A 27,993-nucleotide genomic window follows, 5' to 3' on the forward strand; every position below is an offset into this window, starting at 1 on the left:
GAGACATCTCAAACTTGTTTTATTACATCTTAAATAACAGTACATTTTAATATAGTATCTATGTTGCATCCAGCTTTCTGTGGTACACCGACAGACTGAAATTAAATACAAAAGGTGAGATAGGGAGTGCTGAAATCTACAGTTATTAATGAAGAGAGAAAATAAGGGGAATCCATTTTAATTGAACTGCAATTAATCTTTACTGGTGGCAGCACACACAAATACATCACAATTATTGTACATTATCGCAGAGAAAGGAAAAAAAACAATAAAAAAGTCACAACTATTAAAGAAAGTGCATCTGTTTACAGTGGAAAAAGAACAGAGGACTCTGCCATGTCAGATGCCATTTCAAAATGTTTTAAAGAAAAGCCAAAAGAGTTTCTCGTAATTTCCGATCGATTTAGAAAACTTGCGCGAAGGTTTATCGAGCGTCTCAAACGGGACATTTCGTAACTGTTGTTTAATTTGGATTAATTTCTGGAAGCATGGCCATGATTTACAGGTCGTCTGCAGGAAATATATGTCGTTTCTCCCTCACGATTTCTCACACAGGTGCATAGCTTTGCCAGTGAAAGTAAAGGATGTATGCACAGCATGTCTAAAACATTTGGAATCAACGTTTCAATGGTCAAAATTTCCGTTTCGCATCGGTTTCGCCGTCCCGGTGGAGGTAAGTGGGCCTAAAGACGTCAGCGCCTGTTTAAGCAAATTCTACAGCATGCGACTACGTTAATTCATGGCAGATGAAATAAAACGCTTAACTTAAAAATTTCAGAATTATCATTATTTTCAGACATTGATTTGTACAACATTTCATTCACATAGTAGTAACTGTATTTCCAAGCACAGACAGGGCTATCTGTTCTCTCTCTGGAACTGGGCTAAAGTAAAAAGAAAAAGGTTCTGTTTTTCAAAACACCGATCCCGACACCACTAAAAAAGATCAAAACGTTCCCCGCCCAACCTCCCACCGACAAAAACAATCCCAAAAATCGGAATTAAAGCCAAAAGCTCAAAGTAACCGAGGAAAAAGTATAAACGTAAGACCAGAAGATAAGCTAAGGGGTTAGTTTGAACAGTTTTTAATCCAATGAAAGAGAGGATTGTATTTTTTGTTTTTTCAGTTTTTTTGTACTTTTTTTGTGCATTTTCTACATTAAAATTAGCATTCAATGTGATTAACGGCATGTGCTTGGTTAGTTAACGCTTAAGACGTTAGTCAAGTTTCTTATTGTGCAAACAAAGCTGTGACGAGACTGGAAAGAAACATTAGCTAGGATATAATGCTGCATTCGCGTGCAAGTCGGATACCCATATTTACAACGGCCATTCGTAGATAAATGAAGCGAGTACCTCGGACTCTCAGAAATGGCAATGTATTTAAAAGAGATATGGCATTTTTATGGCATTTTCTTTTTTCTTTAATGAGAAAGGACCAGGATTCACACTGAAAGATAACTAATGCACAGGATCATGATTACAGTTTTAGAAAGCTAGGGCTGTTCTTATTAGCCGGTGATCGGCAGTAACCCAGTGACCATTAACGATCGGAACAGATTACAGGTGAACGCTGTCTGGGGCCGCCCAAAAATATGAATATTAAGCTTTCGCAAGAGGGCGTGTGGACTTTTCCTCTCGCTCGAGTCACGTTCATGAAAACTACACAACCTCTAGAGCAACCTAGTGCACATGAAAATAACAAAACACATGATTGGCATCTTCAAAAAAAAAAAAAAAAAAAAAAAAAAAGCATTTCAGCATTTTACAAGACTTTTCATGTCGTTTTCACATGGTTTTATAATAACAGGATTAAAAGATTTCACTAATCAGAAACATATCTAAACAGAAAAAAAACAGGTGGGAAAAACATCTCGAAGATGAACTATTTGATAAAAGGAAAAAAAAAAAAAAAAAAAAAAAAAAAAAAAAAAGAGTTAAATAATTTGTACAATTACACTCCAACATTTGCTTTCTAGACACATGATACATAAGCGTGGGATGATAGTGTTTTGTGTTTTCTCTTATAGGGTGACACAGAATGGTCCAAAAGGGAATGCAAGTTATTCATTTGATACCACAGGAATTCTTCTTTTCTTTTTCTTTTTTCTTTTTAAGCTGGGTGATAAAACAAATTGTGCTCTTCTTGGTGTAGGAAAGGCATTGTTTTCCCTTAGAAGTTTTATTTCTTTTCATGGTGGTGTCAGTCAGTTTTATAAGGTGTTTTGTTGTAGACGATGCTGTGAAATTTAACATTCTAAAGTTGGAATGGTCTTCCAGTCAACTTTGGAGTTCAAATGATATCTGCAGAAAGAGAAAACAAAAACAAAAAAACAATGAAGCAGATATTCATAGAATGACTTATTTAGATCAGACAACTTGATATAATCTCACATTATAAATACACAAAGTAAAATTTTAAAGTTGTTTTAATTATATTACAAGTTGTTAAAGGCACAATATGTAATTTTCAACACTAGAGGTCGCTTGTTCAAAACACAGGTGTAGCCTGATCTGCCGGCGATTTGATTTCGCTCAGCAACTCAGTCTGGAAACCCGTACATTCACTTCTGCTGCACTGTTACACTTTTGCGGGAACCAATCACAGACGGGCTTATCCACCTTGCTCGCTATTGGCGGGTATAACACGATGACGATAGAGAAGCGACGGCAAGCAGCTTTCAAACTATCTGATCTACCCGTCTCTCGCACGACCGTCACTCCAAAATAACAATGCACAATCACAGTGACGCCGATTGTGTTAAGCATTTACCTTATCTGAGAGAAATGTAGCAGAGCGCTGATCCGACCGTCTCTTCATAGGAAGATTACAAACGGCGATTGATGACACACAATGATTCTCTGCTGTTATTTTGGTGGTTTGCTTCACGATGTGAGTACAGGACTCTTTTACTTCAATGCCACTTGTTGGTAGACAATATTTTTATTATTTGCTCTATATGTTTCGTCTCCCTGCTTCTTGAATCTCGCGCCGCCTGAGCTGACTGGAATTCTTTTTGGTTGTCATGACAATGACGTAGTTTAGGGCGGCTATATTCCGCGTTCATTTACACTGAACCAGAACAGTATCAGAGTCGCCTTTTAACCTCTCGACGATGCTGAATGACTTCTTTAGTTAGCAAACAAATTGTTCGAGTGGGTGTAAATACTGATCACTTTCATGTTTTTTTGCACAACCTGCAAAAATCACTCGATGCTGATTGAGACACGGTAAACCTGTCTGGAGTTTTCGCATGGCTCTGCAAAGTACTTCACCCGGACCGTTGATCTGATTGGTTGAAGGACTATCCAATTGCGTGACTAATGCTCGTTGATCACGCCTCTTGTGCAGTAGGAAATACATAGCAAACTCCCCAGACCAATGTTCAATTTTAAATTGAGCTTGGTCTGGTGATAGCCAGACTAGTGTAGCGTAGCTTTGCGGAATTATGGGAGGTGTTGTCTTCACGTCTGCAGCCAGTGGAAAAAATCTCATATTCATGTATGAGCTAATGTATTAAAGATTTTTTAACATTACTGTAGTATGGAGCAGGATGGAACTGAAACCCGATGGAGCGGAGCGATTGCTAATGAGAGACGAGCGCTTCTGCTTCTTCCGGTCATGCGTATGTGGGGTAATGCAGCACTGTTTATTAGGGCTGTGTATCACCAACAATTTCACGATACGATACGCATCACGATACTAAAGCCACGATACGATACGTATCACGATATGGTTCAATTTAGAATTTCAATTTCTTTTGAGCAGAGATAAGTAACAGTAATATGTGTTTATTGAATAACCAGTGTTATAACAGTCATGATAACTGAAAAAACTATTTTGTTTTTATCATAAAAAAAAAACTATTATTTAAATTAAATATAAAAAAATGTCAAAAAAAGCTTCTTTTAAACGCTTGCTTTTAAAGACACTCCCTCAGTAACTGAATTGACAATTATAGTGACACTGAAGCATATCAACAAAGCTCAATGACTAATTTCACTTGCAACAGTAAGTTTACTTGTAAGAAAACTAAGTTAATTATATCGGCTATAATATCATAATAATGTCTATACTGCCTGTTTTTTTTTGTTTGTTTTTTTCATCTGTAAAAATGATTTTTTTGGATATCAACTAAAAATATGTTCTAGAACAATATATGTTTTTATTAACGTGGTCTGCAAAATATGCGCTACATGAGTTTACAATACACACTTAACAATAAGGTTCATTAATTAAACATCAGATAATGTATTAACATGAACCAACCATGAGCAATACATTTGTTACTGTATTAGTATACACATACTAATTGAATGCGCAGGTCTCTCGTGCGTCCTCCCCACTGGACGAGTCAATATCACTTTCGTTTCGCTTTCAGATATCTCTATTATATATGCCATCACTGCTTTTAACTTTCTAGATGTAATTACCGAAATCAAAACAGTCCATAAACTATATCCTCATGAAAACGTCAGTCAAGCCAGCTCGCGCCTCAACCTGAGAGATCGCCTTCAAATTTCTTGGTTTCTGAATGGACGGTTTGGCTTCGTTCGGCCATGATTTATATACCATCGACCTGTCCTAAAACGTTAGCACGCATTGATCGATGATTTGGAGATTGTGTGTTTCTCCGTTCGAGAGCGTCACGTGACGTCACGTGATTGGCTAGATTTAAAAGCAAGACAGACACGATACGGCAGCTGCTGTATCGATACATGCATCGTCAGGTGTTCATGACGATGTATCGTTGTATCGATATTCTGAGCACAGCCCTACTGTTTATCATATTAGATACATTTGTGTGTTGGAAGGTATCATAATGCTACTCTGTGCGTTCACTCGGCAGCTGCTATGAGACCTTTGTTGCACACTGCAGTAAGCTAGATCGATATTAGGCAGTGGTGTAATGTAACGAAGTAATAATACTTCGTTACAGTACTTAAGTAAAGTACAGATTCTCCCAAAAAATACTTGAGTTTTTATATTTCTGTCAACTTTTACTTTTACTCCACTACATTTCCTAAATAAATTATATACTTTTACTCCGATACATTTTCCCAAAGCATTTTCGTTACTTACTACAAAATAAAGTCGGAAGAACACAGACTGCAAGCAAGCATGTGCAAACAAGTGCTCGCACAACCGCTGTTGATTTAATTTCCCGGGTTGCGTCCATTGCTGGAGCGGCTGAGAAGAGTGCGCTGTCATTACGAGCATAGATTATGAGACATTACGAGAGCGACCTCTAGAGGCGAAATAAAAACTATCACTGATGCCTCGTATGGTTTCTTTTTACACGTGATGTGAGGCTGCACGCTGCACAGAGCGGGTCACTTCAAAACGATTTAAAACGGACAACAAAACGGTATGTTATACAATGTACACTAGAGTACATGTTTTCATATCACTATAAAGTAATTAGTTTGTTGACTAGATGCTGCATTAGTGGAGAACAGTATGTTTGTCGTCGAGGCTGACATTAGTAGTAACCTCAAGCGGTTAAAACAATGTGACAAAAAAAACACCAACTGTTTAATGTCAAGATTGTTACCATTCATTTGCATTAGTTTATAACTATTTGTTCACTGTTATGCATTCATTATCCGGTGAAGTTGCATATTTAAACTGTATTCTCATACAGCGACAGAAGAATAACAAATCAGAAATGTAGCCTATTCAATTTCAGTTTTTATCGGCACTGTAACACATACTTTGATTAGATAATCTTCAATTTTTCTAAAATAGAGCCAAATAATGTGTGAAAGTACACATATAATAGACCCATGCTATGCCTTTGTGTGTAAAGATGGTAATTTTTAAGCATGACTGTTTGGATTTATATGAAATAGTAACATTTTACAATAAGAGTACATTTGTAACATTAAATAATGTTAATAAAAGTATTGTTCATTTTTAATTTAATCATTTACATTTTAACATTTTAAAGTCTCTTACCTTAGTTATAATGCACTATAAATTAACATGAACAAATCATCAATGTATAATTAATATATTAGTATTTTTTATGTATAAAAATTACAATAAACCTTTAGCCAATTTAAAGAAACAAAATGTAAGAGTTAAAACTGAACACAATCTTGCTGCTCAAACTGTGTATAGAACAATTTTTAATATTTTTTTGCTCCTTTTGTATTTTACATTTACTTGTACTTTTACTTTCAATACTTAAGTACATTTAATATCAAAAAAATACTTTTCATACTTAAGTACAAAAAATATCCCATACTTTTACTCAAGTAACATTCTAAACAGCAACTTTAACTTCTACCAAAGTCATTTTCTGGTAAGATATCTATACTTTTACTCAAGTATGGTTTTCGAGTACTTTATACACCACTGATATTAGGCATGGTAAAACATGGTACTCGTGGTACCATGATACATGGTACGCGTAAATCAAGAAAACGAGATTTAAACAATAAGACTTACTGTGTTGAGCTATAAAACAATGATTAGTTTTCTGTAATTTGAATGTATCCAAACAGTTGTTCACCTGTCTAATAAAACATATTAAAAGGGTCTTTTGGTGTTTCCATGGTTTCTACAAAATAAAACCGGATATTGAGGGTAACGCAAATAGGCGATGCACGGACACGGTCCGTGTCCTGGTTAAAATTCCTTATTTCTCTGGATGTAAACATTCTTGGAAACATTTGGGATAGTGCAAGTACATAAGTCAACAAAATCTGTTCTAGTGGTTTATTGATATTTTAATCCAAAAATCTTACATATTGTGCCTTTAAACAGAAGCTAAACATTTATTTAGAAACAAATGACTTCTTTAGATCAGACACCCCCATATAATCTTACAATATTAATATGCAAATCAAAATTTAAATGTTTGAATTACATAAGAAAATTAAACTGAGAACTGAGAATCTAAACCAATTTAGAAAGAAATCGTTAGATAGCTTAAGTTTTTAGATCAGACAACTTTATATAATCTTACATTACAAATATACAAATAAAATTAACAAAGAAATTAAAATGCAAAAACTAAACTCAATCATTTAAAAATAAGTCTTTAGAGAACAGAAACTTTTATTTGTCTACAGCAACTTTACATGTCACCAAATTGGGTTACGACAAATTAAAATAAAATAAAAAGTTGCAACAAATGTGGGCGCTTTACATATCGGTCCTCTGATCTTCACTAATGCACTGCCAAAAATAGCAGGTATGAGGTGGTATGAGGACACATTTACATGCTGTGTAAAACACAAAGTATCACTTGTTTGTTATTAAGTTTAGCTGGAAGAGGCCGATTCTTACTGTATTGGACATGTTGTATTGAAAGCACCTTCAGCGTTCAGTTCCAGATCTTGAGGAAGCTGTCCCAGGACCCTGTAGCCACTGCCATACCGTCATCGGTTACACCCAGACAGCTTACTCGGTTGTCGTGGCCAGCCAGCACACCTGAAAAAGTCCAAATGTCAGTAAACCATAAAGTGAAAGTGATGTGTAGCCAAGTATGGTGTCCCATACTCTGAATTTGTGCTCTGCATTTCACCCATCCAAGTGCACACACAAAGCTGTGAGTATTGAACACACCCGGGCAGCCATTTTTGCTGTGGAGCCCAGGGAGCAGTTAGGTGCCTTGCTCAAGGGTGCCTCAGTTGTGGGTAATGAGAGTGGAAGGCAGGCCTGTTCATTCACTCTCCTCACCGACATTTCTTGCCGGTACTGAGACTTGAACACGTTACAAGTCCGACTCTCTAACTGATGATTCAAAATGTTACATATGAATATTATAAAGGCTTTAAAATGTGGACCGTTTATCAAAAGCCTGCTTGTACTGTTCATGTTGGCGTATGCAAAAGAGACAAACCAATGTGGTGTGTTAGCAAGAAAGCACTGAACCATATGTAAAACAGCACCATTGTGTGTGTGTGTGTGTGTGTGTGTGTGTGTGTGTGTGTGTGTGTGAGAGAGTGAACAGTATGGTGAGTTTGTTTGCTTTCAGGTCAGTCACTAGTAAAATGCTACTGATAGTAACTATTACTAGCATGTGTTTGCAGACATTTGAGTGCGCATATCTCACCAGCGCGGTCGGCCTTGAGGGTGTCCCATACGTTGCAGTTGAAGTCGTCGTAGCCGGCGAGCAACAGGCGGCCGCTCTTTGAGAAGGCCACGGAGGTTATGCCGCAGATGATGTTGTCGTGGGAGTAGACCATGAGCTCCTGGTCGGCGCGCAGGTCAAACAGGCGGCAGGTGGCGTCATCAGAGCCGGTGGCAAATGCGTTGCCATTGGGGAAGAACTGCAGGGGGAATGCGAGCTCTTTGTAGATTCAATTCTCCAGGAAATCACATGCACTACATCACCAATTCCTAAGAACACAACATCTAGATTTATTCAATTGCTAGTCAAAACGATGCAGGAACACTCACACAGATGGCATTGATGTCCGACTCGTGGCCAGTGAAGGTCTGTCTGCACATGCCCTCACGGATGTCCCAGAGTTTAGCAGAGGCATCACAGGCCCCTGACACAAACAGCCTGGTGTCTGGAGCCAGAGACAGACTCATCACATCACCGGTGTGACCTGCAAACGTGGTCGTCTGCTGACCGGTCTCTATGTCCCAGAGAGCACTGCAGGACAGATCATAACATTCCCATTTAGATGCTTAAAAAAAAACAAGATTCATTCATTGTGTAATTGAGAAATCAAAACACATAGAAACTAATTGCAAAATTTTTCAGAGCCAAAACACCTAATTATAAGAAATAAATAAAATATATCTATCATATAAAAATAAGAAATAAACAAGAATAGTCAGATTTAACCTACAACCTAAATGGGAACTTTTAATAACAAAAAATCATGTGGTAAAAGAATGCACTCATATTATAAACACAAAGCTTAGATAAATAACGTGAAATCTTTTAAATTTAAAATGTTTAACAATCCGATTCCTGACTTAATTGTTTAAAAAAGTAAAAATATCCATGTTAAACTTAATAGCAAAATTCCTTCCTAATTGCAGATATGAACTTTGGTATCTTAGATATCTGATTTGGGCTGCTGGGATACAGTTCCTCACACTCACCAGGTGGTGTCGCCAGAACTTGTAACAATCTGGTTGTCATCAAGGAAGCGGCAGCAAGAGAGGTATCCTGTAGATTGGAGGAAGTTTAATGCACATCTGTCACGAACATGATTACAAAAATATTTCTCCATAAAAATGTTAAATCAATTATATATTGCTTAAAAACTGATCATTCACAAATCTGTGAATGAACAAAATGTCATTGTGTGGAGGAGGATTTACATTGCTTTATTACACTGAGAATATGTAGGGGAAATGTGCTGAAATGTCACGAAAAATATTCTGAAGAAAAAACTAAAACTTTAAAATGGTCTAAAAATAAACCATACATAAATAAAAGTAAATAAAATACATTTTCCTTTATTTCTTTTGATTTAGAGGTGAAATATGACCTGGACAGAACCGAACAGGAGTGCATTATGAAATCGCTGATGCTCTTATTAATGGATTAGTTCACTTCTGTATTAAAATTTCCAGATGTTCGTGTCTTTCTGTATTCAGTTGAAAAGAAATGAAGGTTTTAGAGAAAAACATTCTAGGATTTTTCTCCATATAGTGGACCTCAATGGGGTTCACCGGGATGTCAGTTTCAGTGCAGCTTTCTAATATACACACACACACACACACACACACACACACACACACACACACACTTTACACTTTTTTTTTTCTCCTCTCTCTTTTTTTTTTTAGAAAATGTCCGATCGTTTCGCTAGATAAGAGCTGTATTCCTCATCTGGGATCATGTAGAGCTCTTTGAAGCTGCATTGAAACAGCACCTTCAACCCGTTGAACCCCAGTGAAGTCCACTATATGGAGAAAAATCCTGTAATGTTTTCCTCAAATATCTTAATTTCTTTTCAACTGAAGAAAGAAAGACATGAACATCTTGGTTGACATGGGGCAAGTAAATGATCAGGAAACTTTCATTCAGATGTGAACTAATCCTTTAAGGTCGATCAGATGAGATCTATTTAAAATGGTGCAAAAAACACCAGTGCAGATTCACTGCATAATTACAGCTTTGCCCAACACCAAACCTTGTGTACATTCACAAGAGCCAAGAATGGAGTGTGTAAAATTGTTTCAGGAGAACAAGTCCTGTACCTGTGTGTCCGGCCAGCTCGCGGCTGACACGTACGTTCCCCTCGCGAGTCTTGAGGCTGTAGATGGAGCAGATGTTGTCTAGGCCTCCACAAGCAACGTAATTCCCTGAAGGAGCATAGGCACAGGTCATCACCCAGGAGGAGCGCAGAGGAATGGCGTGGACCTGAAAAGCAACACATGAATGCTCAGGAAGTGACATATGGAAGAGGACAGGAAGTAAGAATCTGTAGCAGAAACCGTTTTAAATGGCTGATCATCACAGCTTCTAGATTAGTTCCTGTTAGGGCAAGATGCGCACTATTTATAAGGACATATCAGAAACTAGATCTTTACAAAATGTAAGTGCTTGCCCATGCGAAAACTGTGAAACTCATTTGCAAAAGTGTGTGAGCATTTTAGGTTTCAATCATGGCCATCCTGCAACATCTGCACAACAGTTTACAAAGTTAAAAGGTATACAGGTGCTGGTCACATAATTAGAATATCATCAAAAAGTTGATTTATTTCACTAATTCCATTCAAAAAGTGAAACTTGTATATTATATTCATTCATTCATTACACACAGACTGATATATTTCAAATGTTTATTTCTTTTAATTTTGATGATAAGTGACAACTAAGGAAAATCCCAAATTCAGTATCTCAGACTAATTAGAGACCTACTACTTAAGACCAATACAAAGAAAGAATTTTTAGAAATCTTGGCCAACTGAAAAGTATGAACATGAAAAGTATGAGCATGTACAGCAATCAATACTTAGTTGGGGCTCCTTTTGCCTGAATTACTGCAGCAATGCGGCGTGGCATGGAGTCGATCAGTCTGTGGCACTGCTCAAGTGTTATGAGAGCCCAGGTTGCTCTGATAGTGGCCTTCAGCTCTTCTGCATTGTTGGGTCTGGCATATCACATCTTCCTCTTCACAATACCCCATAGATTTTCTATGGGGTTAAGGTCAGGCGAGTTTGCTGGCCAATTAAGAAAAGGGATACCATGGTCCTTAAAACAGGTACTGGTAGATTTGGCACTGTGTGCAGGTGCCAAGTCCTGTTGGAAAATGAAATTTGCATCTCCATAAAGTTGGTCAGCAGCAGGAAGCATGAAGTGCTCTAAAACTTCCTGGACCTTAGACCTCAGAAAAAAAAACAGTGGACCAACACCAGCAGATGACATGGCACCCCAAACCATCACTGACTGTGGAAACTTTACACTGGACGTCAACCAACGTGGATTGTGTGCCTCTCCTCTCTTCCTCCAGACTATGGGACCCTGATTTCCAAAGGAAATGCAAAATTTACTTTCATCAGAGAACATAACTTTGGACCACTCAGCAGCAGTCCAGTCCTTTTTGTCTTTAGCCCAGGCGAGACGCTTCTGACGCTGTCTGTTGTTCAAGAGTGGCTTGACACAAGGAATGAGACAGCTGAAACCCTTGTCTTGCATACGTCTGTGCGTAGTGGTTCTTGAAGCACTGACTCCAGCTGCAGTCCACTCTTTGTGAATCTCCCCAACATTTTTGAATGGATTTTGTTTCACAATTCTCTCCAGGGTGCGGTTATCCCTATTGCTTGTACACTTTTCTACCACATCTTTTCCTTCCCTTCGTCTCTCTATTAATGTGCATGGACACAGCTCTGTGAACAGCCAGCCTTTTTTTCAATGACCTTTTGTGTCTTGCCCTCCTTGTGCAAGGTGTCAGTGGTCTTCTTTTGGACAACTGTCAAATCAGCAGTCTTCCCCATGATTGTTTAGCCTACAGAACTAGACTGAGAGACCATTTAAAGGCCTTTGCAGGTGTTTTGAGTTAATTAGTTGATTAGAGTGTGGCACCAGGTGTCTTCAATATTGAACCTTTTCACAATATTCTAATTTTCTGAGATACTGAATTTGGGATTTAGTTGTCAAGTATAATCATCAAAATTAAAAGAAATAAACATTTGAAATATATCAGTCTGTGTGTAATGAATGAATATAATATACAAGTTTCACTTTTTGAATGGAATTAGTGAAATAAATACATTTTTTGACGATATTCTAATTATATGACCAGCACCTGTAGTTCACCCAAAAATAAAGATTCTGTCATTAATTACTCACAGTCATGTCGTTCCGAACATGCAAGACTTTTCATCTTCGGAACACATATGAAGATCTTTTTAATGAAATCTGAGTACTGTACTTGCTTGACGTGAGAGAATGAACCTCATTGGTTCTTGCGGAAGCTCAAACATGCTGCATAACACGAGAATGAACCTCATGTGTGCGTAGTGTTTATATGTGAATAAAAGCCTAACTTCAATCTGTTCATCATATACAGCAATTTTGTCTCTTCAGAAAATTTGGACTAAACCACTCAAGATTAGTTTTACAATCTCTTTATGAACATTTTGAAGCATCAAAATGGTAGTTGCATAGCTATCTATAGAGGGACAGAAATCTAAAAAAATAAATAAATAAAAGAATGAAAATGATCATACCTTATTTGTGGTATAACTGTCCCAAATAATGAGTTTTCCATCCTGGGAGGCACTGACAAGCAGCCTGCACAGAAAACACAAGATGGCAGGTAAGTGGGGTTTACATCATGAGACCGTTAAACTCTATAGAAAATGCGAAAGTAAAAATCACAGCTTGCACAACTACAATCAGGAGAATTGTCTCCCAGAACAATCTCAAACTATTCCCAGCACCATTCAGCACAAAAATGTACAGTTATGGATTTTTCTTGGCTGTAGCTATAATAGTAACAACATGCTTAGTCATAACACCTACTTACAACCATCAGTCATCGCCTACACAAACACAATAAAAGAACATGATTCAATGCAATAGGGATAGCGTGCAGTAGCCACCACATGAGCCATGAACCCGTCCACCCTCATAGCGAAAGGGAAACCCCTCTGTGTGTCTTACTCTTATGTATAAGGATGTTTTCAAATGCCGTTTGAAAAAGGTCAGGTCATCATGCAAATAATGTGACTGAGCTGTTCTGAAATATGCTTTACCTAGAATCGGTGCCCCAGTGCATGGCATAGATTTTAGCCAAATGTCCTCGCAGTGTTCTTCTTGTGCGCATCTGGATTCGGCCAACAGGATCGATGTTGGCTGTGATCTGAAAACACATGTGCCAATTAAAAAAATATATTCACACACAGATGGCAGCAGTATAGGAATTAATTCATTTATTTAAATTAGGGTCACTTAATTAGAATAAAACATGGTTTCTTTACATGTGGAAGCTCTTACCTGTGATAGTGTGGCATCTGCACAAGCTTTCCTTGCATCCTACAAAAAAACAAAATGAGAAACCCAGTTTAGATGCTGTGGAATGAGGAAATATTTTATGATTGTGTAATAAACAAAACATTTATGGTTAATGTTTTGTATATAATAACCATACAGTAACATGAGATAAGTTGTAACAGTGATATAAAATTACATAAGCTTTGTTCATATAATCCACCCCTTGAATAAACTGAGTAACCTAATTGGTAGCATTAATGGACTTTTTCAAATTTAATCACTGATTGATCAATTACGGATAAAAGGTTACAAATTTGAGAGAGACATTTGGCAATTTTAGTCTAAAACATAAGAGCAAAGTAGCTGAGGATCAGTAAACATCTCTGGCTGAGACAATATGTAAAGCAGCTTGATGGAGGAAGTATCGGGTGAAAATTCTTTCTGGAACTCTGTGAGGAATGAGAACAGTACAGTTACAGTAAAGGCTCTTCCTGCATTGTGTAAACTATGAAAACAAGCGCCGTCTTTATTTAAATGTCTTTTGGTTATGAAAATACTTCTGAACAACAAGAGACTACCAGGTAATCAGGTTGTACAAAACAAAAACAAACAAACAAACATCCGATTAAATAGTTGGAATTAAAATCTGTTTGCTTGTTTGTTTATTTATTAAGTTTTTATGCCATATTAGCATCATGGCTATTTACATGGCAAAAAAGTTCAGTATCATCCCAAAAAATTTACATTATATTAAACTGAATTAAAATATGTCTTGTTTTAATATAGCTGATATTTTAAATACAATCAATGTGTCAAAAGATTATGAATATGAGCATTACTTTTCTTTAGTGTCTTGGTGGTCCAAATTTACTGAACCCTTTTCTTTCAACCATCTAGTCGATACTCAACTTAAAGTCCCCCTTAGTCAATTTTATCCCTTAAAACTCATCTTTGATCACCAAAATGACATTTAAAATTTTTTTCCTGTGAAAAAAAATTTCTTCATGCCTTAAAATGTAACTCTACACCCTAGCTTCATTTAGTATATGCAGATCTATGAATATGCTAAAAAGCCCCACCTCCACTAACTTACACGAGCTCAGACGAGATCCACTCGGTCAACTTACTAAACGCTGTAAACTGAGGTAAACGCTGCGCAATGGCATCGCTCTTTACAATGTCGGACACATAAGTGTAATTAATATTGCTAAATCTACCTGACTTTTTATAGCAACAGAAAAATATACCGGGATAACCTGGCATTGGTTCAGATCGGTCATAGTTAATGATATGCTAAAGCCGCCAGCACATTGACATGATTGGTTACAAGGTAGTTGGTGACGTCAGAAACATCAGTGATTTCAAACCACGTTATTTTTTTTGTTTGTTTGTTTTTTTAACTGTCTTTAGATCACTGCGGTTTTAAAGTAAAAATACTCAGCAATGGTGTTGACTTATGAATTTGCACACGGTTTGTCTTAAAGCATATTAAAAACACCACATAGACAAACAACATTAAAAACTTGATTTTCACCACAGGGGAACTTTAAAATGTTTTAGTAAAAAGAGTCAGGCTGAATAATCAGCAGATATTTGGCCATTTTCAAAAGTATTAAGATTGATATTGACCAGGCCAATCCATTTGTAGATAATGACTGTTTAAGTTTGGACATTTAGAGTAGATATTTAAAACATTTTGTTTATATAATGTTTGATAACTATTCATTTAAGATATTTATTTAATATATATGTAAGAGAGAGAGGTTCTTACTCTGATCTGGTTCTTCAGCTGCTCAGCCTCCTGGCGTAACTGGTCCAGTTCACTCATTTTCCTCTTCTAAAGCTCTGCCTCACTCCTACTGCCGGGACACGTTCTGATCTGCAGCAGAGAAAAAGAAAGGGGAAAAAAAACATTCAGGCTCCAATTCCATTGTCACCCTCCAATAGACATTTTGAGACTATCAATTAACAAAAGCCTGAACTTAACTGTGCATATTTCTAGTTTTCAAACATGTTACTTCCTACTATCTAACAGTTTCTGGGCATCAGATATGGAAACACCCATATCGTTCGACTGATATCACATACTAGCTTCATCTACAAGAGGAATAAATCACTGCCTTTACCATGTCATGAACCATTGGTTAATGGACTGGCTAGTGGATTGTTTATCATACACAGGGTGTAAATCAAGATCCCACCCCACCACATTAGCTACTGAAAGCAACCAAAGAACCATTTCCTCTTGTGGTTGCTGCTCCTTAATGAAAAATGCAGAAGTACAAAAAGAACAACAGAAAGAAACGAGCTGTGATTCGGTCCTTTTATTATGTCAAGCAAGGAAAAATATATCTTATCCTAAACTCAAGCATTTTAACATGAAATGGCATTTTAACATCCAAAATGTGACAAATGAGTAAAACAGGGTATTCAACGAGAATGTAGGACAGGACTCAATTTTATCCATTGGGAATTGATTGGATGATGAAAACTGGGTGCTACATCCAAGAATGGGGTCATGTGGTTGTAGGAAGAGATTAAAAAAAGAGGGCTTGATGACATCAGCTGAAAAGGAAAGTCGTTTCAAAGGCGGAGCAATTTATTACATTTAAATGTACAATTATGGAGACAACCATTATGGAGACCAGGAAAGTAAAAAGGGTCATTTTAATTTCATCCAAAAGACTAACAGCAATTAACTATAACAGCTAGCATTACAGGTTAATATGCTGCAATGTCCTTACAAGCAACTATTGTTTGTCTAAACAAAAGTGCTGGTTTCCAGCTTGAAATGCCGATTCCATTCCTTAATAACCAGACGCACTCTGAAACCCTAATAGCCTGTCCGTTTTAATCTTGATTTAGAGCAAACGCACTCGACTGACAACGGCGAGCCCTTCTAGGCCAGCTCTCATCCTATTAGCGTTCCCAGCCCATAGCTGTGTTTTCACACCTCTCTCTCCACAGTGTCATTGACATAATCCTGGGACACGCTTGATTCAGCTCCTTCAGGCAAATCCAGTTAAGACACACCGGGGACACTGATCGGAAGAGCAGCACCTATCCTGCTGACCCAAATCCTTCATGCGCTCAGACAAACGGCTGATGAAGGCTGCTGTTTTAATGGGCCATCAGAGTGTATGCATCTAACGCTGGAGAAAGGCAGCTAATGATGGGGTTAATTTTAGAGGTACGTGAAGAGCATGGAAAGGATCTGCTTGCTGCAAGAGATGCAATGATGGACAACAAGTTAATGCGTGTATAAATGTGGCACGTTCACGGTTATGGACACTTGAAGATTTGGATGAGCAACCAAGGCCAAGTTGGGTATATGGACTATTCATTTAAGTACATACTACTTCTGATGGTACTGCGCTGGTGCATAGAAAAAAAAAAAAAGATCATCAAGAACTACAACACTTTCAATTTTTAAATGCATCAACGCATTTAAATGCATCGACTTGCAGGTATTTAGCAGACAAATGAACAACTCAAAACAGTCAATTGTTTAGTAATTTTTTTTTTTTTTAAATGCTATTTTGCACATCCCAATAATGTTTTCATGTTCTACAAAAGTTTGAATTGACCATTCTAGGCCAACGTTATATGACCTACTTGAAAAATTACTTTTAATTTAAATATAGAACAATTTGCAGCTGCACAATAACTTGATTCTCAAGTAGCTGTCATCTTTCCCATTAGCCTGGTCTTAGTTGTCCTGATTGAGCAAGATGAATGCAGGTTCAAGCATGAGCAAAGACAGTCCAGATGAACATCAAGACCAAAGAAAGGCTAAGAGGAGAAAGGATGAAGAAATAATGACAATCACACTCTATTCAAGCTTAATGGGTCAGCTGAGGACCATCAAGCAATGATCAATATGTTTGAGTGAGATTAGCACTACATAGCAGAGAAGCCACACATATGCTTGTTACTCCCAGATGTCTGTGGTCAGGCAATCTAACTAGAGCACTAAAAATTTGGTTGGATCCATTTCCTGTAATTACCATTGCCCTCTGGTGCATTATGCCATGTCCTAATTGTGAAATCAATGGTTCCATGTTTGAAATGTGAAAGTTAGCTGTGTGAACGAGCAAGGTGGATACATTAAGATTTCTTGAGTTTGTCACCCAACAAAATAATTAAGCACCTCATGTAGGTGTTTACCTGGGTGAACAAATGATTAAAAATAGGTTAAGTTACATGCAGAACAAACACAGTTTAAAAACCGATAAAGACATCCGACAAGGAAACATACTTTAAATTGGATACAGTCCAAGCTTAGAGACAAAATATTAAAAAGTATGTTGAAGACAACAAGCAATTTTACTTCCTGCTTTGTGCTGAGAAATTCCCGAGACACTGGAATTCCTGTAATGTGGCAGAGACCTTTAAAAGTTCCTTAAAGTTTCAGGTTATACTCTTAATTTCTTACCTTATGTGGCTTGCACAAGGCTCCTTGTGTTTGACAGCCAGAAAATGTTTCTCTTGGTGAAAAGTCTTATCCTTTCCTATACACTTGCTTCCTCCTGATTGGCTGACCTCTTAAATGGGCCTACATCAAGACAATACGCCTAAGTCCTCTAATCTTGCTGATCAAAATGACATGGTTACAAAAGGTAAGCCCCTCACCTCACTTTCAGTTCTCTTCTAACAGAGCAACTACACAACCCATCATGAATACTACCAGAGAAGGAGCAATATAGAAAATCTGTGGATATAGATACCAAACAATGGATGATATCAGAAGTGTAATTTATTATATAAATTTATAATTTTGTGGAAAAATAAACCAGAATATGAAGAGTCTACTGCTTGAATTGTGGGGGGGGGGAAAACACTGATATTATGGGCTTCCCAATATCAACATAACCAGGCTAATGCCAATAACCCCCCACCCCCCCAAAAAATAGGGCTGAACGATATTTGAGGAAACATTGCGATATTTTGTTTTTCTGCGATATGAAAACAATTTCACCAGATGACTTGAATAGCTCTATTTAGAAAGAATTAATAATTCTAGAAGATTGGTGTGATTTTGTAGGGCAGTGCCCCTGCGTAGAAAATAATAAAATCGCAAGCATAGATAGATGCAAGGAAATTAACAATGCTTTATGTTTTTCAGTTAAGTCTAACAGCATTCAGTAGGCTTACTACGGTACTAGGTGTTACCGGTATTCAGTCGCAACTAAACTTGTGCCGATATTCGGTAATGTGATAAATTGCGATAATGAATATGCACGATATTGTAATTGTCGGCACTTCAGAATAATTTATTACCAATTATTATTTTTTATAAGGCAATTAAGAATACTTTACCCATCAATCATATAAAATGCACAACACCGCTGTATTCTGCGTCAAAAGGACACGTGCTCAGATGTAAACAATCCCAACGTGCACGAGAAGCTGATGGCGGAACCAGTGAAGGAGACGAGCTGAATGAAAGTGCGCGTTCACTCTCTGACAGCAGCGTGCAGCGGTTACCACGGCAACCATGCAAACAAAGTAACTGCGCTAATGAAGTTTTTAAAATGCTTCAAACAGCCATTCATTTTTTTGTAATCTCAGTGTTGTTCATCACAGCACCAAATACTGAATACTTAAAGACTTAAAAGGATATTTATTTTCAAACCTAAACATTTTTATATTTTAATCTGGACTACAACATGCCCTAATGATTAGAAATGTTCTAATTATTTGTTATTGTTCAGTAAAACTTTAAAAACATACAGCTTCATTAGTTAACATGTTAATTCATTATCACTAAACTGACAATAAAAATACTTATAAAGTATTAATTATTATTAATTAATGTTAATTTCTTAGTTACTATTTAATAACATTTATAAAACCAAAATAACTTATTTAAAAGGACCTGAAATAAAACTAACAATGATCAGTTGTGTTTCTAAACTAACATTAACAAAAAATAACACTTTCTATAACAAATGTAGCTATTGCTCAATCTTAGTTAATGCATTAGAGTAAAGTGTTATCTGTTGTTCTTTATAGCCTAATTCTTTTGCATTTTAATCTGTTTGAAAATTTCAGTCAGAGTTGTTTTGTTTTATTACAAAAAGAGTTCTTAAACCTGTTAAACTATGACAAAAATGGTTTTGCAACTTATTGTAATACCGTGATAATACCGTATACCGTGATAAAAGCTTAATCAATTAATTGCAACATGAAAATTTTATACCGTCACATGCCTAGTCGCAACACTGGCTTCATCACTTGCCCACCGTGGCAAAGAGGCAAATATTTCCAGTTTGACGTGTTAAATATAATTAACGCAAAATATATAACGCAAGTTGATCAAGCTCTTAACCATGCAAATGCTTTTAAACCATTCAAGCACAAGACGAAAGCGAACAAGCTATCTGTGAATGTTCTGCCAATGTGAAACAACACGAGCCAGTATCAAGTTCTCTTCCGCGCTTGAACGAACCATAACACACAAATTCTGCCAATATTGTCCGTTTTGTTGAGTGTCCTCATAATAGCAGTCTTAAATGAGTTAACTTAAGTCTTAAAGATTTGTGAGAAAATGGGATGCATGTCAGATCCACATCATGTGCAGCAGAAGATCTTAAAGGTGCCGTAGAACATCTTTTCAAAAGATGTAATATAAGTCTAAGGTGTCCCCTGAATGTGTGTGAAGTTTCAGCTCAAAATACCCCAATATATTTTTTTTAATTAATTTTTTTAACTGCCTATTTTGGGGCATCATTAACTATGCACCGATTCAGGCTGCGGCCCCTTTAAATCTCTCGCTCCCTGCTCCCGGAACTCTCGACAGTGCATAAAGTACACAGCTAATATAACCCTCAAATGGAGCTTTACAAGATGTTCGTCATTCATGCTGCATGCATGCATCAATTCCTTTGAGTATAGTATTTATTTGGATGTTAACATTTGATTCTGAATGAGTTTGAGGCTATATTCTCTGTGGTTAACATTACACACTGTTGGAGAGATTTACAAAGAATTAAGTTGTGTTTATGAATTATACAGACTGCACATGTTTAATAATGAAAATAGCGATGGCTCTTGTCTCCGTGAATACAGTAATAAACAATGTTAACTTTAACCACATTTAACAGTACATTAGCAACATGCTAACGAAACATTTAGAAAGACAATTTACAAATATCACTAAAAATATCATGTAATCATGGATCATGTCAGTTATTATCGCTCCATCTGCCATTTTTCGCTATTGTTCTTGCTTGCTTACCTAGTCTGATGATTCAGCTGTGCACAGATCCACACGTTAATACTGCCTGCCCTTGTGTAATGCTTTGAACATGGGCTGGCATATGCAAATATTGGGGTCGTACATATTAATGATCCTGACTGTTACGTAACAGTCTGTTATATTGAGATTCGCCTGTTTTTTGGAGGTCTTTTAAACAAATGAGATTTACACAAGGAGGAGGAAACAATGGAGTTTGAAACTCAATGTATGTAATTTCCATGTACTGAACTCTTGTTATTTAACTATGCCAAGGTAAATTCAATTTTTGATTCTAGGGCACCTTTAAAGTGTCATTAATGTTAATCAAACAACAAAAGGTAAGAGAGAATTACTCAATGCTCTTGACTAAAGAACTTAAACGTTCTGATTTGGTTCCAGTTTCCACGGTTAAGTTTTTTTATATATATATATATATATAAAAGTGTAAATTAGCCTATTGGTTATTTTATATTAGGCCTAGCATGGTTATTCTTATTCGTTTTGTTAATAAACACTCTGGCCCGGTTTCACAGACAGGGCTTAGCCTAAACCAGGATTAAGCCTTTGTTCAATTAGGATTTTTAAGTGGCTTTTATAAAAGTACACTAGAAAAAAAACATTACTAGTATGCATCTTGAGACAAAACAATGTCACTCATATTTTAAGATATGTCAGTACAAGTTGCTTTCAGTTAAAACAAATTAAACATGCATTTTAGTCTAGGACTAGCTTAAGCCTCGTCTGTGAAACCGGCCCTCTGTGTTTAAAATAAGCGAGTTTGTTGTTGTACTGTTTTGTTGTTGTGTTTTTCAGTAAGAATAATAACCCAACATTCAAGCAACTGCTGCTAATTTGAAAGTGAAAGTAAAATGCACACGGTCGCACACAAGCATTCATAAGCGATTAAAAAAAAAAAAAAAAAAAAAAACGTGGAGCCCCACCCCCTGGTGACACCGGTGTTGTCACGCCGATTAATCGGTGGGAAAATTCGCACCATCACATTCCTACCATTCAGATACAGAAATTGAATAATCAAGTGTAAAAATACACTACATAGTCTTCACTGTACAAAATTAAATACAATTAATCTTTGTTAAAGCTACAAACGTGATTTTCTCTTTGTATTTTGTTGTTTAAGATTAATGACACAGACGGCAACAGGTTTATTAGGCTGCTGTCACTAAGACCGAATGCACAGATTCAATATAACGATATATATCCTTTTTCTTTCTCAGCCATTTATGTTCAATTAAAGGTGCAGTGTGTACATTTTAACGGCATCTAGCGGCGAGGTTGCGAATTTCAACCAACGGCTCAGTTCACCGCTCACCCCTCCCTTTCGAAGCACATAGAAAGTTATGGTGGCCAACACAGGACAAAGATGTCGTCATCTGAGACAGCAGAGAGTAGCCAGTCAAACAAAAACAAAAAGAGCAGTTTGTCCATTTAGGGCTACTGTAGAAACATGGCGGTGCAAAATGGTGAATTTGATGTAAGGGGACCCGCCGTGTATGTAGATAGAAATGGCTCATTCTAAGGTAATAAAAACACAATGGTTCATTATGTAAGGTCTTTATACCCCACTGAAAACATAGTTATGTATATTATATTGCACTTCTGTCAATAGATCCTCCTAAATATTACACTGGACCTTTAAGACATACACAACTGTTTACGAGGATACATTTTCACATAATTTTGCATGTATGTGTCCATTCAAGCACAAATAGACATGAAACAGAACAGAATGGACTATATGCACGGAGCGTTCTTTAGAACTTCCGCATTAATATAAGCCAGCTCGAAAACTTCCGGTGAGATGTCATTTGCTGGTGTGTTGAGCATCAGTAGTGTAATACTTAGTTTATAATCAGAATATAGTCACTTAAATAGTCAGGCATAGCATTAATTTAGTTATTCAAACGTAAGACAGCATAGAAAATAAATGAATAAAGACGTAACTCAATGTTCCTCCACGGCTAAATTCAATTCGACCATTAGTTTTCACACTTTTATGTGAAAAAAGCTTCAAAAATTAAATATTTATTGTGCACTTTAGTTAGATTAATTGAATATAATGTGTGTTTTCACAAGTGTGCTGAAAATTGATCTTGCGCTGCACTGACTGACAGCTGCTGTGATTACAAAGGGAGAGCGCGGTGCTCGCTTTGTGTAATTAATTCACAATAAAAGTTATTGTTTTTCATAAGATTTCATACTTAACATTGACAAAATGTTTTTTCAAACCTAGTTATTTTATAATGTTTAATATTTATTCAAAAACGAAGTGAAAAACGTTTAGAGGAAATGGCTGATATGTGCGCAAATAAATGCTACTTTGCCGCCACCTGCTGGTTAAAGTGCTAATTACTGTCTTTTTTTATTTTTAAATAAGTGTTTTCTATCAAATGTTAAATTTCCTACATTTTTAAACGTTCGGTTTTACAATGGGGACAATCTCAGAAGGATGAACAAATAATGTTTGTGGTCATCGCATTAAAAATAACATTTGAAGTGCTGGGGAAAAAATGTGTGTGCGTGTCTAATTACAGACAGGGCATTTTTAAATAGTCCCAATAGCTTCGTCTTTATTGCAATCAATAAAACTGGTTTATTGGCAAATTAGGTAAATGTAATAACTGCATTAAAATATAAATACAAAACATTAAAAAGTCAACCATAGATGGTTTTGTGTCGATGTACAACGACTACAGAATGAACAGCTAACAGTTCACCGGAAGTGCTCGAGCTGGCTTAACGACAACCAGGAAGTAACCCGTGCATATAGTCCATTCTGTGTTGGAGTGCTGTCTGTGCGGCTCTCTGCGGACTCACAGAAAACAGTGCGCAAGTTCCAAAAATTAGTTTTCCTTCACGTCTTCTTGGGCTCTGATTGGCTTACAATTGCTTGAATGTTTAAACTGACAGCACCTAAAACACGTGCAAATGATAAACTTTCACTCTATGATGGTTTTGTTTATTAATTTTTTACGCCGTGTTAGCATCATGGCTATTTACATGGCAAACACAAAGGTCAATATCATAATCCATAAAAATGTACCTCTATGATTGTTAAACTTTGCAACTGACCCTTCGCAAAGACCCCCACCGCCCACCCCCTTAGTTAATGTCATTACATTTAACAAGCCAGTGAAAAATACATTACGGAGCAAAGAGGACACTGACAACGCACCAGCAGACAAGACAGAAAGTGCGTCCCAATTCGCGTACTTATGCACTATTCTATGACGTTTTTAAGTATAATGAGTGCGAGTAGTGTGTTCACACAGAAAATTCCGAAAAGAAAAAGTGCACTTTAAATACCCGGATGATGCACTAAATTAACGGAAAAAATGAAGTGTGGAATGTTGGACACTTTGTGCACTCAACTGTCGCAGCTTTAATTATGTAGTGGAGGGGAAGGGAGGATCGGACACCGTTGTTAAATGACAAAATAACCTTATACAATTCACGCACTACATGGATGGGTGCATAGTGCACAAGTACATATTCAGCATCATGATTGGTCAAATTGCCTGTCAATCAAACTCCCGGTGATGGTTGAATTAATTTGCAATGTATGTGCGTTTCGTACCGTGGGCCTACGATCCCTATACTTTGCGTTGTGACCATCACACACATCGCAATATTGATGCTAAAGCAATATATTGCGCAGCCCTACAAAAAAATGGTAATTATCATGAATATATAGTTAAAAAATAAAAACAAAATAATTGCTTATTTGCTTATATTAACAGCTGATTCAAAGTAATGCTGATCATTTCTAAAGAGTAAAACTAAATGAACAGTTGATGACAATTAATAATGTTAATAAAAATGTTTATTTTCATTGAAAACAAGAAATAAGCCTGGATATTACAGGCTTACAGTATCAGCTTAAACAGGACCATGCGGATCATTTAAAAAGAAAAATTAACATTAATAAAGCTTTGGTCATCAAAATATACAAACATCTAACACTGAAGTTCCAAAGCCACATCATGAGCAGGGTTCACACTTTGCCTTTTACTGTCTGCTGAAATGAAACTTCATTACATGCAATTACTGAATATTCTGTGCCAAAGGCTAGAGTATAAGATAGCACAAAGCAAAGTCAAATGGTTGAATGCAGTATGGCATCAACTTATGTGCTAGCAGAGCTCAATCTCACCCTCTCAACAAACACTTGATCAGAGTCAGCTGACTGCAGGACAAAAAGAGAGCTGTAAGAAATGGCCTAAAGGTGCCACAGACTGCGTATTCTCAGGTCACTTTAGGGTAACTCTTCCTTAGATCCCTTTAGAAAACATTTATTTTACCAAAACCTTTGTAATTTATCTGAAGACACTAAAACATTTTTTACTTGATAACACACACCGCCCCTGTTCTTTATCACATAACTTTATTCCATCAACATAAATTACTCCAAATGTTGAGGATGATGCCGCTTATTAGGCATTAACAGAAGAAAAATAAAATGCATATCGCTAAAGCTGGATCATAGAAAAGACAGTAACCAGCACTATCACTATCCAAGCCTGTAATCCTAAAAGCTAAAATCCGTAATCCCTCTCAGCACCACTCGTGGAAAAACAGCTGTCCAGAGCTGGGCTTGCAATCTAGGAATTTGTAGTACCATCTGAATTCACAACTTTTATTACTTATCTTAATGACTTGTACATATTGTTCATGCAAAAATGAAGAAAAAAAATTAAGTTGCTTCAGCTTTTTGGAAAACTCTCCTGCTTCAAACCATGAATTAGGAGACAGAAATATAGTAATTTTATATGTACAATCTCAACATGATATCATCTGAATAACTGCATAACCAAAGGGTGTCAACATGAAAATGAAAAACGATATTCAGAAACTCCATTATCTGAACAGAAATCAATTTTGCTATCACACCCCTCCACTTATTGCCTTGTAAGGTGTCCAATGGGAATCAAACTGATGCTTTTAGTTACCCACAATTGAAAACATAAATCAGTGTGAGTATTCAATGCAAAATTGTCAAGCAAACAATACATATGACATTCAGAAGCATTTCAACATGTAAATGCATGTAGATTAAAAGCAACGCGTTTGTAAATACATCAATGTTCATTTAAAAATGAACAAAAAAATGACAGGCATTCAATGAACGTCAACTTCAATGAACTCAAATGAACCAACAGGAATGAACAAAATGCAGGATGTTTGTCTGGCTTTGGCAATTATAACATCAATATTTGCAGGGCAGCAAACTTTGCTTTCGTCTTAAATTAACATAAATCATGTCATTTAAAATAGCATTAACATTACATAAACACAGCATGCCATTGTGAGCATGACAATACAGAAATCTCTTCAAATAAAATACAACAGAAGTGCAGAGCACTTAAAAGCACAAGTCGAGATCAAAAATGCGTTTAATGTGTCAACGATTACGTCACAACGTACTCGAAATACTATTCGATACGCGATTATTTCACAATTCATTTCGTGTAAAATGACTGCATTAGGCACATAACTAGATTTTAATTACGAAATTGATCAACTTTTGCATCGAAATATTTACCAGGGCTCGTTTTGAAAACAAATCACTGTGTTTGTAGCAGAACGGTGCATTTTCTCGACGTTTCAGCGGGTTAAATCAGCGGCATGCTGATATGAGTGCGGAGAGGAAAGCCGGAGAGAGAGACTACGGACGCCATCTTGTTCTTGGGCCCCACACTGAAGAATTCATTGATTCCGTTTATTTATTCATGAACGGTGTTCCTTTATCTAAATGCCAACCGAAGAGAAAGGCAAACTCGATCGGTAGGGGAAAAGGGAGGGGGGCGTAACATATTTATCCCATAGCCTATATTTCCCGGACCAATCCCTTAATAGTGACCTCAATACTGAGCTGCCGTTCTTAAAATATTCCAGCAGCGATAATAAAGGCCATCAGGCTCCATTCATTTCGCGTATCTGAAGAGCTGCAGCGCTTTTTGCTGCATTACTGTGATAAATGTTGGTCGGTTCGCAGGAGAAAACACATTTAACATGTCTTTATCATCAGCAAAAGCAGTGTAGTGGAGCATCACTGAGATGTCGGGAAAGATGTAATGTTACCTGAACAGCAAGGCCTTTTAAACAGAGACTTAATGGAATCCAATTAGGTTGTTTTACAGAGTAGTAAAAGCCAGCAGTACACACTTAATGCAATAAAGACTAACACTTCCACGCCAAGTCGCTTAAATGCACACTGGATTTAAGGTTAAGCCATTTGGACACATGATAAATCCACTGGCACGTAAATACATATAGAAAAACGCTCACTGGAATAGCTTATAATATTCAGCCAGATGGTACAGATTGTACTACCCAATCGGGTGAACAAATAAATGACTAATCCTTATTTACCGAATGCAATTCGATCAATATTCACATTCAGTACACGGCAATATGTTAACCAGCATTTGGCGAACAAAAATCCTCGATTCTGTAACACAGAGGAAGGCCTAGCTGGGTTGAAAAGCCGAACATTTTGCCAGCAGAAGCTCCAGTAATTAGCTAGTTAGCCTCCAGACCAAAACCCTTATCACTTTATATCAAAATCAACATTTATTGCTTTTTAAACACCCCTAATCACCACAAGACCCAATTCCTGCAATCCTCGGAAGGTTAAATTTCTGAGGTAATGCCGTTTTTAAGAGCTAGCAAGCTGACTCGCGCAAAACGGCCTCAAGTGAAGTCAGCCGACTTCATTCACACTACAATGACGGAACGAGCAATTAAATGCTCTAGAAAGTTACAATAGTGAAGTATAAGCGTTTAAAATAACTGTTTTTTGCCTATTTGCCTGGCAGTGTTATGTATGTAAATCGGTCGGCTAGCCGCTACCTGCGCCTCACCCCACCCCCCTTCATTCTCTATGGTGACCAGCATTTTATCCAACAAATTCACCCGTTTTAAACCAAACAACCTGTTCCACACACTTGAAATAAGCATATAGTGTTCCATACCTGTTCTCAGTCGTAAATGGTCTTTGTTTATATGGCATTGACCGAAAAAAACGATGGTGTGGCTGTCAAATCCACGCATCAACGAACAAGACGAGCTAGCTCGCTAACTAGCAGCGGGAGAAGTACCAAATCCACTTCCACAGCGACAAAACTCGCTCCAGCGGGCGGGAAATGAGCCTGTTTGAGGGGGATCTCAACTGCGATGAAAAATTGCAGTCATAAATGTCCGATTAGAGACTTTGGTCAACGAATAAGTCCGTCGGTGGCCACTTCCCGTTGCCTTCCTTGAAGGAGCACTTCTCTCCAGTTCAGTTCACCTCTCATCCGGCCATCAGACGGA

General features: G+C 37.1%; 1 protein-coding gene across 2 annotated transcripts; it reads right to left on the minus strand.

The window, feature by feature from the left end:
- Positions 1 to 2: 2 nt before the first annotated feature.
- Positions 3 to 27,986, minus strand: gnb1b (guanine nucleotide binding protein (G protein), beta polypeptide 1b). Of its 2 annotated transcripts, none has more exons than XM_067372969.1 (11): positions 27,654 to 27,986; positions 15,193 to 15,300; positions 13,425 to 13,463; positions 13,184 to 13,290; positions 12,656 to 12,719; positions 10,181 to 10,343; positions 9,074 to 9,140; positions 8,414 to 8,615; positions 8,067 to 8,283; positions 7,326 to 7,441; positions 3 to 2,304 (listed from the first exon to the last, which is right to left on the minus strand). In XM_067372969.1, exons 2-10 carry the CDS (start codon positions 15,247 to 15,249, stop codon positions 7,335 to 7,337), a joined length of 1,023 nt encoding a protein of 340 aa, XP_067229070.1. In that variant the 5' UTR covers positions 15,250 to 15,300; positions 27,654 to 27,986; the 3' UTR covers positions 3 to 2,304; positions 7,326 to 7,334. The 2 variants fall into 2 exon arrangements, with proteins under 2 accessions (XP_067229070.1, XP_067229069.1); XM_067372968.1 differs by having other exon boundaries at positions 7,298 to 7,441.
- Positions 27,987 to 27,993: the final 7 nt, after the last annotated feature.

This window comes from Chanodichthys erythropterus, chromosome 21 (genome assembly GCF_024489055.1).
Source record: "Chanodichthys erythropterus isolate Z2021 chromosome 21, ASM2448905v1, whole genome shotgun sequence".
Lineage (NCBI taxonomy): Eukaryota > Metazoa > Chordata > Actinopteri > Cypriniformes > Xenocyprididae > Chanodichthys > Chanodichthys erythropterus.

What these genes read in the sequence shown, in the direction of transcription:
- gnb1b (XM_067372969.1), bottom strand. Translation starts at nt 15,249, where the DNA reads ATGAGTGAACTGGACCAGTTACGCCAGGAGGCTGAGCAGCTGAAGAAC. An exon ending in CGAGCTGGCCGGACACACAG is followed by an intron (nt 9,141 to 10,180) that starts GTACAGGACTTG and finishes TCCAATCTACAG; the next exon opens with GATACCTCTCTTGCTGCCGC. An exon ending in CCTCAAGGCCGACCGCGCTG is followed by an intron (nt 7,442 to 8,066) that starts GTGAGATATGCG and finishes GGACTTTTTCAG; the next exon opens with GTGTGCTGGCTGGCCACGAC.